This window comes from Arachis ipaensis, chromosome B03 (assembly GCF_000816755.2).
Source record: "Arachis ipaensis cultivar K30076 chromosome B03, Araip1.1, whole genome shotgun sequence".
In the NCBI taxonomy this organism is placed as follows: Eukaryota; Viridiplantae; Streptophyta; class Magnoliopsida; order Fabales; family Fabaceae; genus Arachis; species Arachis ipaensis.
Window position 1 is genome coordinate 129,955,094 of NC_029787.2, and position 11,778 is coordinate 129,966,871.

General features: G+C 34.5%; 2 protein-coding genes across 3 annotated transcripts; both read right to left on the reverse strand.

Moving 5' to 3' along the window:
* LOC107634740 (LMBR1 domain-containing protein 2 homolog A-like) lies at window positions 301-4,880 on the reverse strand. Of its 2 annotated transcripts, none has more exons than XM_021119845.1 (14): window positions 3,893-4,880; window positions 3,737-3,813; window positions 3,361-3,519; window positions 3,054-3,267; window positions 2,885-2,971; window positions 2,661-2,797; window positions 2,444-2,524; window positions 2,293-2,357; window positions 2,036-2,208; window positions 1,832-1,962; window positions 1,655-1,742; window positions 1,321-1,537; window positions 1,042-1,148; window positions 301-897 (listed from the first exon to the last, which is right to left on the reverse strand). In XM_021119845.1, exons 1-14 carry the CDS (start codon window positions 4,058-4,060, stop codon window positions 523-525), a joined length of 2,079 nt encoding a protein of 692 aa, XP_020975504.1. In that variant the 5' UTR covers window positions 4,061-4,880; the 3' UTR covers window positions 301-522. The 2 variants fall into 2 exon arrangements, with proteins under 2 accessions (XP_020975504.1, XP_020975505.1); XM_021119846.1 differs by having other exon boundaries at window positions 302-897; window positions 3,361-3,497; window positions 3,893-3,927.
* Window positions 5,007-7,453, reverse strand: LOC107631655 (2-carboxy-1,4-naphthoquinone phytyltransferase, chloroplastic). The gene is made up of 11 exons (XM_016335171.2): window positions 7,244-7,453; window positions 6,985-7,174; window positions 6,801-6,904; window positions 6,649-6,720; window positions 6,403-6,541; window positions 6,206-6,312; window positions 6,031-6,130; window positions 5,915-5,953; window positions 5,722-5,832; window positions 5,557-5,622; window positions 5,007-5,477 (listed from the first exon to the last, which is right to left on the reverse strand). Exons 1-11 carry the CDS (start codon window positions 7,318-7,320, stop codon window positions 5,376-5,378), a joined length of 1,107 nt encoding a protein of 368 aa, XP_016190657.1. The 5' UTR covers window positions 7,321-7,453; the 3' UTR covers window positions 5,007-5,375.

The window sequence follows — 11,778 nt, forward strand, 5'->3', positions numbered from 1 at the left end:
TATTGTGCTTTTAACTTAAAAATTCATTCTCTTCCGATTATATAGCGTTAGTTAGTCTCGGAATCCTCAGTGGTTTTTTTTTTTTTTAGTCTCGGAATCCTTGTATAAAGTTTTATTCTGATTAAAGATAGGTAATTGTTATATTTATTGAAATGTGTTAACGGACATTCTTTGTGCTCTTATACATTTTAGTAAAGTTTATAAAAAAATGTTTTTATAACACATGTATATTTTAAATCAATGATTTAATCAATAATATGTAATCACATAATATTATTAAAAAAAAGTTGAATTTAAAAACAAAGTATGGACAACAAATTAAAAATAAACTAGTTTTACAAGAAGCTGAATAATATCCTACTAGTATTTCTTTTCCGCAATTTGCTAGCTTAAATAGATTTACTTTATGAAACTACAATTTAACATTTCTATGCAGTTAATTTTGTAGAACAACCAAAATGAACTTAACATTTTTGTTTAGTCACTTCTGAATACTTCATGATCAACTTTAGTCACTAGAAACTATGATTCTGAGTGTGGATGTTTCAATATTTCATCAAAGGATTCAAATGAAGAGTGTGAGCTTAGAGTGGTTCCTTGAACAGCAAGAGGATTGAACCTATTGGAATCCATGTTTGATCTTAAACTTCTAAACTGGGACATCATTGAATCCCATTTTGAGGATAATGAAGATGATTGCCCTGAACTAGTTTTATCAGAATCATTATTATCCTCTCTCAAATCTTTACCGCCCGGCAACTGTTCGATAGAATGTGTTCTTAGCGCTCCATACTTTCTGCCGCGGAATCTCCTGCTCCTGTCACCTTCGGCGCCTTCATTATTTTTGTCTTCTGCTGTTTTGGCAGTGTCAACTCCACTTGGAGTCTCATCCAGAGCCTGAAGAAGGAAATAGATACTTTTAGCCTTTTAGGCCACTTCAGTGGTGAAAATCATGAATCTTCACATACCTCTGAGGGAGTTTTGCATTTGACATTGTACAAATTGAAAATAGATTTTAACCTATTGGGTTTAGATATGTACCACAGTATTGCCTGCTGATTCTAGATCCGGGTTACTCGTGCTGAAACTCCTTGCTAAAGGGAAAACAAGCTCGCCGACTTTGTGGCCTTGTTGGAGATGAGAACGCTCTGAAGAGAGAAAAGTGGTGAAATAAACTAGCATGTTGTTATTTTAGGTCTTAAATGACAGCAAATGTCTATGGTTATCCAAACTTGTATGAACAGGCTAAGGGTGGAAGCTTAGTATCTATTGATTTTAAGCATTACTTGCATTCACAAAAATAAGAAGGATTTGAATCACCTTTATGCAAGATTAGTATTCCAGATGGGTCAAATCCATCCATATCTTCTGCATCATCTTTAATAAACTTGAATATTATCAAATTCTCAAAATAACTGATGAGCCAGTTAAAAAAATTGCAGGCTATTAAAAAAGTGTATATAACCATGATGAGGGGGTAGATTTTGTTAAATCCTTTCCCGAAAAACGGAACAGCATCATCAATGTTTCCCATCCTCTGCACAGAAGTTAAGAGTTCATACACAATTAAGTAAATTAACCAATCTAAGGAATCTACTTTGCAACGCTTAGGCGAGATTAAAAAAAATGCTAATCACCAGACAGAGCTAAGAACCTTTTCAAAAATGGTTTTTCTATTGCGGCCGATATCAATAAGGTTAAGAAAGTTGTAAGAAATTGGTGCTGCATATCTTGCAACCATCCTACAAGGAAGAGAGATGCAAAGACCAATTATTAAGAATTACAGTTTACAGAAATGACTGAAAAAAACCAAAAGAAGTGGAAAACTTACGAGCATATCATAAGCAAGCTGACCGAGCTTGTTTGTCTTGGTGTGATTGAGTAAAACATCAACATTCCCATCTTAAACAAGGAATAATATGTACAAACACACATATACATCAAGGGTATGGATGCAGCTAACTGCAAAAGAAGAATCCAAAGCACATGAGCAAAGAGATTAGTTGTAGTAACTTGATGCATAAATTATTATTACCTGCACAAGAATCTCATCTTTTCCTGCAGCGTGTATTAGGATAGAGATAAGGGATAAATCAACACCATTTAGTATGGTAGCCTCTGCTAAAAGAATTGAAAATGACATGCATCCCAATATAACAGCGGCTAATCTTTGAAGTTGCTTCCTTAATATACACCGCCATAGAAATTCTGTTATAAATCAATATCATTTCAGGTAGTTATCATTGTGAGAAAACTAATCTCTATTGAATTTGTAACAAAAAACAAAAGTACCAGTTGTTTCCAAAAAAGCACCAACTCTGCCAGTGCGTTCAGGCCTCAAGCATGAAATATATTTCCTGCAAGAATAGTATCAAGTATCTTTAAACCAGAAAATTAGTATAAGTACCAAGAAAGATAAGAACAAGTAGATTTAAGAGCAAACCATCCTGTGGAATCACGGCTCTCGTAGTTCTTTATGGTATCCTCCAGTTCAAGGGCTTCTAACACAAACTTCGTATATTCACTAAGTAAAAAGAAAAGAATAACAATGATATTTAGCACTTGAAGAGAATTTTATATATCAAAATCTAAAACAACTCTTTCAGTATGAAAATGAAGTTTAGATTCAAGACAGTGCATGTTATTAGAATCCAGAACACCTTTGATATCGGTAATACTGCTCTCGAGCTCTTCTTAGATGGCGTCTTAATTCTGCCATGGTTTTCTCGTCTGTGTCATAACCCATGTTACATCCTAGTCTTCCACCCTGTGGTTTGAAGGAAGGGTCTTCCTTCAACTAGAAAAGAAAAAAAAATTGCATGAAAAATGAGTAATACAACAATTAGATACAAACCAGCTTGATGTATTTGCTTATAGATGTTACCATCTGTGCCAACATTTTGTCAATTATATTCATGTATGGTCTCAAAGGATCACGTTTCGGCATTTGCTTTGATGTTGCCTGTGCAAGCTGGCAATGGCAGCACCACATAAATAAGTGAGTGAGATGCCTAATAGAAGTTATGGCAATAGTGTTGGTGTGACTAACTTACAACAATGGCATTTGAAAAATCTTGGTGAGCATCATCTAACTTGACAGCCATTTTTGCAACTTTGTGGGAAAGGACTTTCTGCTGAATGTTCCAATCTGCATTCAACCAAATTCCCCTGGGAATTTCACACAAACCAAATCCAAGTAGAAACGCGCCGGTAACGAGTCCAAATGTATTTGAGCAAGCCATGGCAAACCCCATTATGTTACCACTCCTGCAAGTTATTAAGCATTTGGAAGTGCAGAAATCAATCAGTACATTCAATGAAGAGAGAAACAACAAATCTTTAACAAAGAAAGAAGCAAACCAATCATGGTGGAAAGTTATGAGCAATATGAGACCAATGAGTGCTACAGAACCAAGAGAGAGATAGAAGACTAGGTTTGCATGTATGCTGGTCTTCAATCTTGTTTTAACTGTGAAATCTCCAGCATCTTCAAAACCCTGAATAGTGGGAATCACAGTCCTGTTTAGAGAAATAATTTAATACAAAACTATGAGTGTGCATTTCTAATTAACCTACCTAGCTTCAGTATATGTTCTATACTATGTTACCTAGATTTACCATCAACATTAAACTAATAAAAAAATAATCTAGATAACATACTACATATGAATTAGGAAAGTTCTGGATAAATGTTATGTGTACATATAAGATGTTAGAAATAAGAAGGAAATCTTACCATGTAAGTAAGAAGGTACTCCAATATGTCAAACTCCAAAGAACGGAAATTGCAACATTATGATCACCTCTTAATGTCTAGCAATCAGAGGAAAATAGTTACAATCATTCAATTAAATAAATAAAACAAACCATTAACATGAGTAGTTGATAATACCGTCCATATATCGGCGGGGACGAGGATGATGATGGAGAGAGAGCAGAACCAGGTGTATGCAACGGTGAAGAACACATATTTTGGCACATCAGGTCCAGAAAAATATAACAATGTTAAAATCGCCATGCCTAATGTCATAGGCAATGATATTAAATAGAACACCCACATTTTTGATACACCAATGTTTCAGGCAATACATGCATGCATGCATGTATGTCGTTTCTTTTGTTCTTTCTCCTTCCCCTTTGTGTAGAACATCACATCAGAAGAGAACAATGTCTGAAAAAAGTGTGAAAGAAAACTTTAGGTTAGCGTTTAACTTGTTCAAGTGCAATGAGAACCGGTCAAGATGAGCTTTTTTTTTAATATTAACTACCTCATTCAGCATAGTTATACCAAGTGTCACTTTCATTTTTAAGGTGTATGTTTAGTTGATATCAGAATCAGCTTATCATATTCATAATATTTTTAGCAGTTGCATTAATTTAATATTTGGACTAAGTAAGCCTTAAGGTATAGGCCGAAAATTTTTTCCGTCTCCATATAAAATCGTCTCTAAGGTTTAACTTGGTTTTAAAATCATCCTTACCTTAAGAACCAAAATCATATCGAGGTGGCGGCCAAAATGGAGGCAGAGGTAGATCGTAGACAGCTTCTTCTTCTTCTTCTTCCCTTCCCCCTTTGTAAGAGCAGAAACACTCTTTTTCTCTTTTTTTTTTTTCCTTTTTTTTCATTTTATAATTTTTTTTATTATGGATAATTTGGTCCAAAATTTTAACATTTAAGTAAAAAAGACGATTTTAAAACTTGGTTTTAAACCTTAGAGACGATTTTGTGTGTAAAAAAAGATTAGGAACGAAAAAATTTTTTGGCCTATACCTTAAGAACCAAAATCGTAATTAACCCTTAATATTTCATAGGAACTTACTAAAATACCTTTTAATTTTAATACTGTATGATATGAGATATAGAAATTCTTGGTTCGCCTAGAAAAACGTATGATATGAGATATAGAAATTCTTGGTTCGCCTAGAAAAACCAAGGTGAGACCACATAATGAAAAATTCCGAGGGGAATGAAAAATTCATAACACATATTTTAATTGTAGAGAACATGTGGTAAATTGGATTTCCATTCTAGAGTTTCTTAGGTAACATAGAAGAATCAACCGTGCATAGATTCACTTGGACTACAAACTATGCAATTACATCATGAGGGACAAGGAGCAATCAGATTTGAAAACAAAGAAAGGTATGTGTCCTTGTATGTAACACCAAAAAATGTTAAACTATCAAAAAAGCCTAAGTGAGACTCCTAACTAGATTGGTATCTCAACATATAAATTTTCTCCACTATTTATTTGGCCATAAGAAGTGGAGGCAAATGAAAAACACTTGAAAAGAAGAATGCAAAGAATCAGTATAAAATACTGAGACAGCTTCCATCTTCAGAGATATGGTCTCTTGCATGCATAGAACTGTTGTTAAACCACTCTAGCCGCTACCAGCCCACAAGCCAGAGCTGCTCCAAACAAAGCATGTAACCTCACACAAAAGTACTTTGCCATGAAGATCTTGCTTTTGTCCTGTAAGTAAAGAACATAACCAAGGCTTAATACCAAACTCCAGCAATCATAAAAGGGTAACACAAAGTCTTGGACTTGCCTTATGATTTTCTTGCACAAATCTCACTACCAAGTTTCCAATTGGTAAGGTCAAGGCACAAAGGAACTAGAACCACAATGGTCATAGCAAGAGAGAAGAGAAACAAATCATAAGCTCATAACGAGATGAGAAGATATCAGAAATGAAGTGTTTAGAGTTGCATACAATACTGGCTAGGGGAAGCGCCTTGCACAGACCGAAAGCAATCAAAAGAGCATAGAGTGCCATGACTGCCACTTTCACTACCTCTGCGCCTTTTGCAGTGCCTAGTCTAACCTGAAAGAGACAATGGGAAATCAAAATTATAGGCTGATGCATCATTGACACTGATAAGATAAATGTGTTTGATTTTATATACCAATGGTGACATTTTTCCAACTTCCATGTCCCCTTCTATCTGAGAAACAAGTAAGAAAAGTCATCAACTTGAAGTTACTCTCATAAGAAAAACTAAGAATTTGGTAATGGAACTACCTGATGGAAATGACTACAAAACAAGATCATGGAAGTTGTGAGGCCAACTAGAATTGACACCGAGATAACTGTCCCAGTTAAGGGCAAACGGCTCATGGCACTATGGTAAAAAAAAAAAAATAGTATTAGCAATCAACCATGAAAAAAATCAAATATTACAAGTGATTGAAGTAACCTTGCACTGCCTTGTAATAAATAAAAAGCAGTAGTAGCAAAAGGACCAAATGCTGCAAAGCACAGGGGCTCTCCCAGTCCTCGGTAGCTTAAGCGAAATGGCGGACACTGGAAAAGTAAAAGACTTGGTAACTTAACTTATGATTCTGAATAAACTTGAAAATGATTCTAATTAGTACCAGCAAAAGCTTTTTACACCTGATATACATAGCCACATATAATTGCGCAAGCAAGAAGCACGATTGAAGGCATATTTCGTGCCTGAACAGAAGCCCAAGTGAGGCCAATGAAGCCAAGAGCAAAGCACAAGTAGGCAGCAACAAAGGTTCCATTCCGGCTTTCCAATTCAACAAAAGGAATAAACAGGGCTAGTTACTATTTCTCATACTAGACAAGTCTTTGCAAATGAAAATAGAGTAATAGACAAGTTAGAGAGAAACTCACCTGCCAACTAGATTTACAACAGATTCCTTTTTGTTCTTGTCAGCACCAGTATCAAAATCATAAACATCATTGCTGCCATAAGTCATTAACAATTCTAAATCTGTTTTTATAATATTCAGTCACTCAATCTTTGAAACAGCATAGAAAATCACCTTAAATTAAGCCAGGTAATAACAAGAACCGAAGAAGCCAAGAGCACAAAATAGGTCCTAGCAGAGAACGTACCCGTCTGCATATAAGCTGCTGCACTGCCTACCTATTCGTGGCAGCAGCAAAATCAGAAAGACTCTGAATTTCTAATTAAGGATACATGAATTTTGAAATGGAAATACTGACAGTTAGAGGAACCAAAGCAACAGAGTAAATTGGCAACTTGATTGCCCTCCAAATCAAGGTTCTCCTTGAAACAGAGTCTTCAAATTGTTCCTCTCCAAACCCAGAACGAGAGACGTGTTGTTGGTGTGGGTTTCTTGGTTTAAGTAGCAACAAGTGCCTTGTATGTATCCTTTTGTAATCCACGTTGCAGCTGAAAAAGAAGAATCACTTTGAATATGTATGCATGTAGAGAGAAAGCAGTTGAGAATGGGAAACATACCGTTTAGAGTAAGTAATGTGTATGTGGAGTTTGTTGTGACCAAAGCCATGGATGAGGTTATAGCAAGTGGCTGCCATTTATATCAAACTTTTCTTCATCTTTCAGAGATAGAAATGAGCGAGTACCATGAAAAAATGAGATGAAGCTCTTCCCTTTCTGGTTTCAACTGAGAAAAAGAATCTAAATCGGAAATCCTATCTCTTTAGAATCTATGTACTAATGAAGCACCGGCCAAAAATGCCTCGTAAGCCTACTTAGTGTGGACTCTCCTAACTTATTTGTGGGCAATACATATATTAGTTATAATCACAAATTATGCTATTTCAAATTAAATGACTTATATAATGATGATCTCATTTATTATTTTAAATGCTAATTGAATAAGTCATTATTACTTTTGATTTGGAATTAAATGAGAATAAAACCGGATATTATCTTTTGTTCCTTAGATAATTATCTTTTTGGATTTTAGATATATTATCCTTTGGGTTTTAGATACTATTTTATTTGGGCTTAAGGGTTTAATGGGTGCCATGCTCAAATATAAAGACCTTCAGGGTTTCGGTCCCCAATATACCAAAGCCGCCTTTGTTACTCTTTTCCCATCAAAAGAGTTGCAGTTCAGCCTCCTAGGAATATAGAAGGTTTTGGTTGAGGAAGATCGAAAGAACCACAAGATCCAAACTCTTCTGATCGTATGATTCATATTTATGAATTCAGGTACGCTTTCGCATTATGATATATATATTTTTGGTGATTCAATATGGATGATCTGGGATATTGAAATTAATTTATTCTAACAAGTGGTATCGGAACCATCCTTATTCGAATCATTGAGAATATTTATTTTTGTGTTTATTTTAAGATCGATATATGTATATATATTGATTATATGCATTTGGCTTGCAAATCTCGAATTGCATAAAGCTTGTTTGAATTATATTATTATTACACACATATTCCTTGTATACATATATATGAACCTGGAAAAGTTTTTTTTTTTTTCTTTTTCCGTGATAAAATAAGGATTATCATTATCACGTGATGAAATTGGAAATTGTTCAAAATCCTTTTTTGACTATGTAAATGTGCATACTGTATTTTGACGTTATGATTTTGTATACATAGCCTTTTTTTTAATCCATTGCAAAATATTAGTAATTCCTTCATGTATTATTATTATTATTATTTTTGTTAAAATCACTGATGCGCTGTTGTGATTTTGAAATAAATAAATAATAATAATACTGGTATTCAAAATTTAATTTTGTTGCATGGAGAATCATAATTAATAGATTAAGTATATAATATTTTCTATGGTCTTAAATTTAATTGTGTGTGCCATTAATTTGGTATAAAATTAATGGATTATCCTCTTGGGATATAAGGATTATTGTACCCATCAATTTTATAAAGATTTGGTTTTAGAATAAATTGATCGAACATTATGCTGCCAAAGTAACCTCTTTTGTAAAAATTGATTTATTCAAAACATAAGAATATGGTGATATGTAATTCATGCGAATATTGGTCGGCCCAAAGGAAGGCCTATATTTGACCGAATTACATACACATATTAATGGTAAATAAATATTTGGGTAGCTAATTAAGAATAAAGTAATGTTTATTATTTATGCAAACAAAAATCGGCCCAAAGGAAGTTTATTGTTTGGCCAAATAATAAGCATTGCATACTTCTGTTTATTTTCTATTAATTATGCGGTCAATAATCGGCCCAAAGGAAGGTTATTGTTTGGCCAATTAATAGAAAATATATGCGGTAATAAATAGGTTGCGAAATTTAAGTTTGAAGGACACTTGGTCCTTAAATGAGCTTATATCTCACTGTGTGCAAGAAGAAGAGAGGCTACAGCAAGATAAGACTGAAAGTGCTCACATGGCTTCATCTTCTCAGTATAAAAGTAAGCGTGATACTACTGCGGATGTGCCTTCTCAGCAGAAAAAGGCTAAGAAACAAGATCAAGTTTCAACTTGTTTCTTCTGTAAGAAGGTGGGACACGTGAAGAAGGATTGTACCAAATATGCCACCTGGCGTGTAAAGAAGGGTATAGTTCTTACTTTCATTTGTTCTGAGGCTAGTTTAAGTTATGCACCTGTTGATACTTGGTAGGTAGATTCTGCTGCTACTACTCATGTAAGTGTTACTATGCAGGGTTGCCTGTGGAACCGACCGCCAAGTGATGCTGAAAGATACATCTATGTGGCAGACGGCAATATAGTTGCAGTCGAAGCTATAGGAACCTTTAGATTATGTTCCACGAGTGGATTTTACTTGGATTTATTAGAGACATTTTATGTACCGTCATTTAGACGGAATTTGGTTTCTGTTTCTCGTTTGGACAAATCAGGTTATTTTTATTCGTTCGGAGACAATAAAGTTAGTCTCTTCTATAATTCAAATAATATTTGCTCTGGTCATTTGGTGGATAATCTATATAGGCTTAACTTAAATTCCTATAATAATGAAATACTGCAAACGGGAAGCAGTTAACAAAACCCCATATGAAATTTGGACTGGGAAAAGGCCTAGTATAAAGCATTTGCATATTTGGGGATGTCCAGTTGAGGCGCGACCTTATAGGCCGCATGAAATAAAATTGGACTCAAGGACAATTAGTTGCTACTTTGTTGGTTACGCTGAGCATTCACGGGGTACAAGTTTTACAATCCTGCATCAAGGTCTATTTTTGAGACGGGAAATGTGAGATTTCTTGAGGATGTTGAGTTTGGGGGGAAGGGAATATTAGGAATGTTGCTTTTGATGAGGATTCTGTAACTGATAATGATTAGGTCTTTGTGCCTATTATTGTTCAAGATACAGTTATAGTACAAGAGCATAATGAGAATCCTACTGCAGATCCAGTTACAGTACAAGAGAACAATGAGAATATTGTTGTTTCTCAAGATACTGCTATAGTAAAGGAAAATAATGAGAATCCTCCTCAATCCCAATCCATACAGCAAGCTCAACAACCTCAAGAAGTGTCATTAAGAAGATCCAATAGAGAAAGGAGAAAATCCATCTATGGTCTCAAATAAGCTTCCCGTCAATGGTATCACATGTTCATCAAGTCATTACCTCATGGTTTTGAGGTAAATATCATAGATGAGTGTGTATACCGCAAGTTCAGTGGGAGTAAATACATCTGTTTGGTCTTATCTATTGATGACATTCTACTTGCCATTAACGATATAGGTTTGTTGCATGAAACTAAGAAATTTCTATCGAACAAATTCGAAATGAAAGATCTTGGTGATGCCTCTTTTGTATTAGGAATCGAGATACTAAGAGATCGCTCTCAAGGTATTCTTGGATTGTCACAAAATAACTATATCGAAAAGATTTTAAGTAGATATGGCATGAAAAGTTGAAGACCAATGGACACACCCGTAGCTAAAGAAGACAATTTCAGTCTCAAGCAATGCCCTAAAAATAATCTTGAGAGGACAGCAATGCATGATAAACCTTATGCATCAGCACTAGGAAATTTAATGTATGCACAAGTCTGCACACATCCCGATATATCATTTATAGTGGGAGTGTTGGGTAGATACTTGAGTAATCCGGACATGGATCATTGGATAGCTGTTTAATGCGTAATGCGTTATTTAAAGAGAACAAATGATTACATGCTTATTTATCGGAGATCAGAAAATTTTGGAGATCATTAGGTACTCTGATTCCGATTTCATGGCATATGGCTGTGAAACTTTGTCATTGAGCTTCATATAGTAAATGACATTGAAAGGTCATTAAAGATATTTTGTGATAATAAGTCAGTAGTATTATACTCCAACAACAATAAGAGCTTGAAAAATCGAAGCATATAGGCATCAAGTTCTTAGTTGTCAAGGAGAAAGGTTAAGAAAAACAGATTTCCAAAGGACATATAGGAACTGAGTATATGCTAGCAGACTCATTAACTAAGGAATTGATCCCTAAAGTCTTTCATGAGCACACTGCTCGGATGGGTGTCAATATTAGTGATGCCTTGGTTTAGTGGGAGTTTATTTTATGCTATATGTCCTATGACAGATATTGAGTTAATTTTTCTGCAGAATTAAGTTGATGGTTTATTTCATGTTATGTGAAATGTTCATTTAGCAATATTGTATTGTGTTTGATCTAATAAAGTTGGACCAGCTGAAAATAGACATGCATGAGATCACTTGGCATGTAATTTCCATATTACTCATCCAAATTTGATCTATGTCGTTAAGTATATTAGGATGGTGATTGGCGTGGTTTAGTCACGGCATTTAATGTGATAAAAGCTACGGTAGTTCCATATCTAATATATGAGACGGACCAGATTGTTAAAGTAATGAGAGAAATAACATTCAGATGCGCGCATAAAGTTTATAAGATGTGATTATGTCAAGAAAGAATATATGTATAGTCCAAGTGGGAGACTGTTAGGAAATTATTTAATTTCCTAACTTATTTGTGGGCAATACATATATTAGTTATAATCACAAATTATGCTATTTCAAATTAAATGACTTATATAATG

Bases quoted from the DNA above. Each gene is read 5' to 3' on its own strand.
- LOC107631655 (XM_016335171.2), bottom strand. From the start codon at position 7,320: ATGGCAGCCACTTGCTATAACCTCATCCATGGCTTTGGTCACAACAAA. The intron at 6,542-6,648 runs GTGAGTTTCTCT...TGAATTGGAAAG, and splicing joins GTTGTAAATCTAGTTGGCAG to CCGGAATGGAACCTTTGTTG. The intron at 6,313-6,402 runs GTGTAAAAAGCT...TTACTTTTCCAG, and splicing joins TATGTGGCTATGTATATCAG to TGTCCGCCATTTCGCTTAAG.
- LOC107634740 (XM_021119845.1), bottom strand. From the start codon at position 4,060: ATGTGGGTGTTCTATTTAATATCATTGCCTATGACATTAGGCATGGCG. The intron at 2,525-2,660 runs GTGTTCTGGATT...CTTTTTACTTAG, and splicing joins CAGTATTACCGATATCAAAG to TGAATATACGAAGTTTGTGT. The intron at 1,149-1,320 runs GTGATTCAAATC...TTCTCTCTTCAG, and splicing joins AATACTAATCTTGCATAAAG to AGCGTTCTCATCTCCAACAA.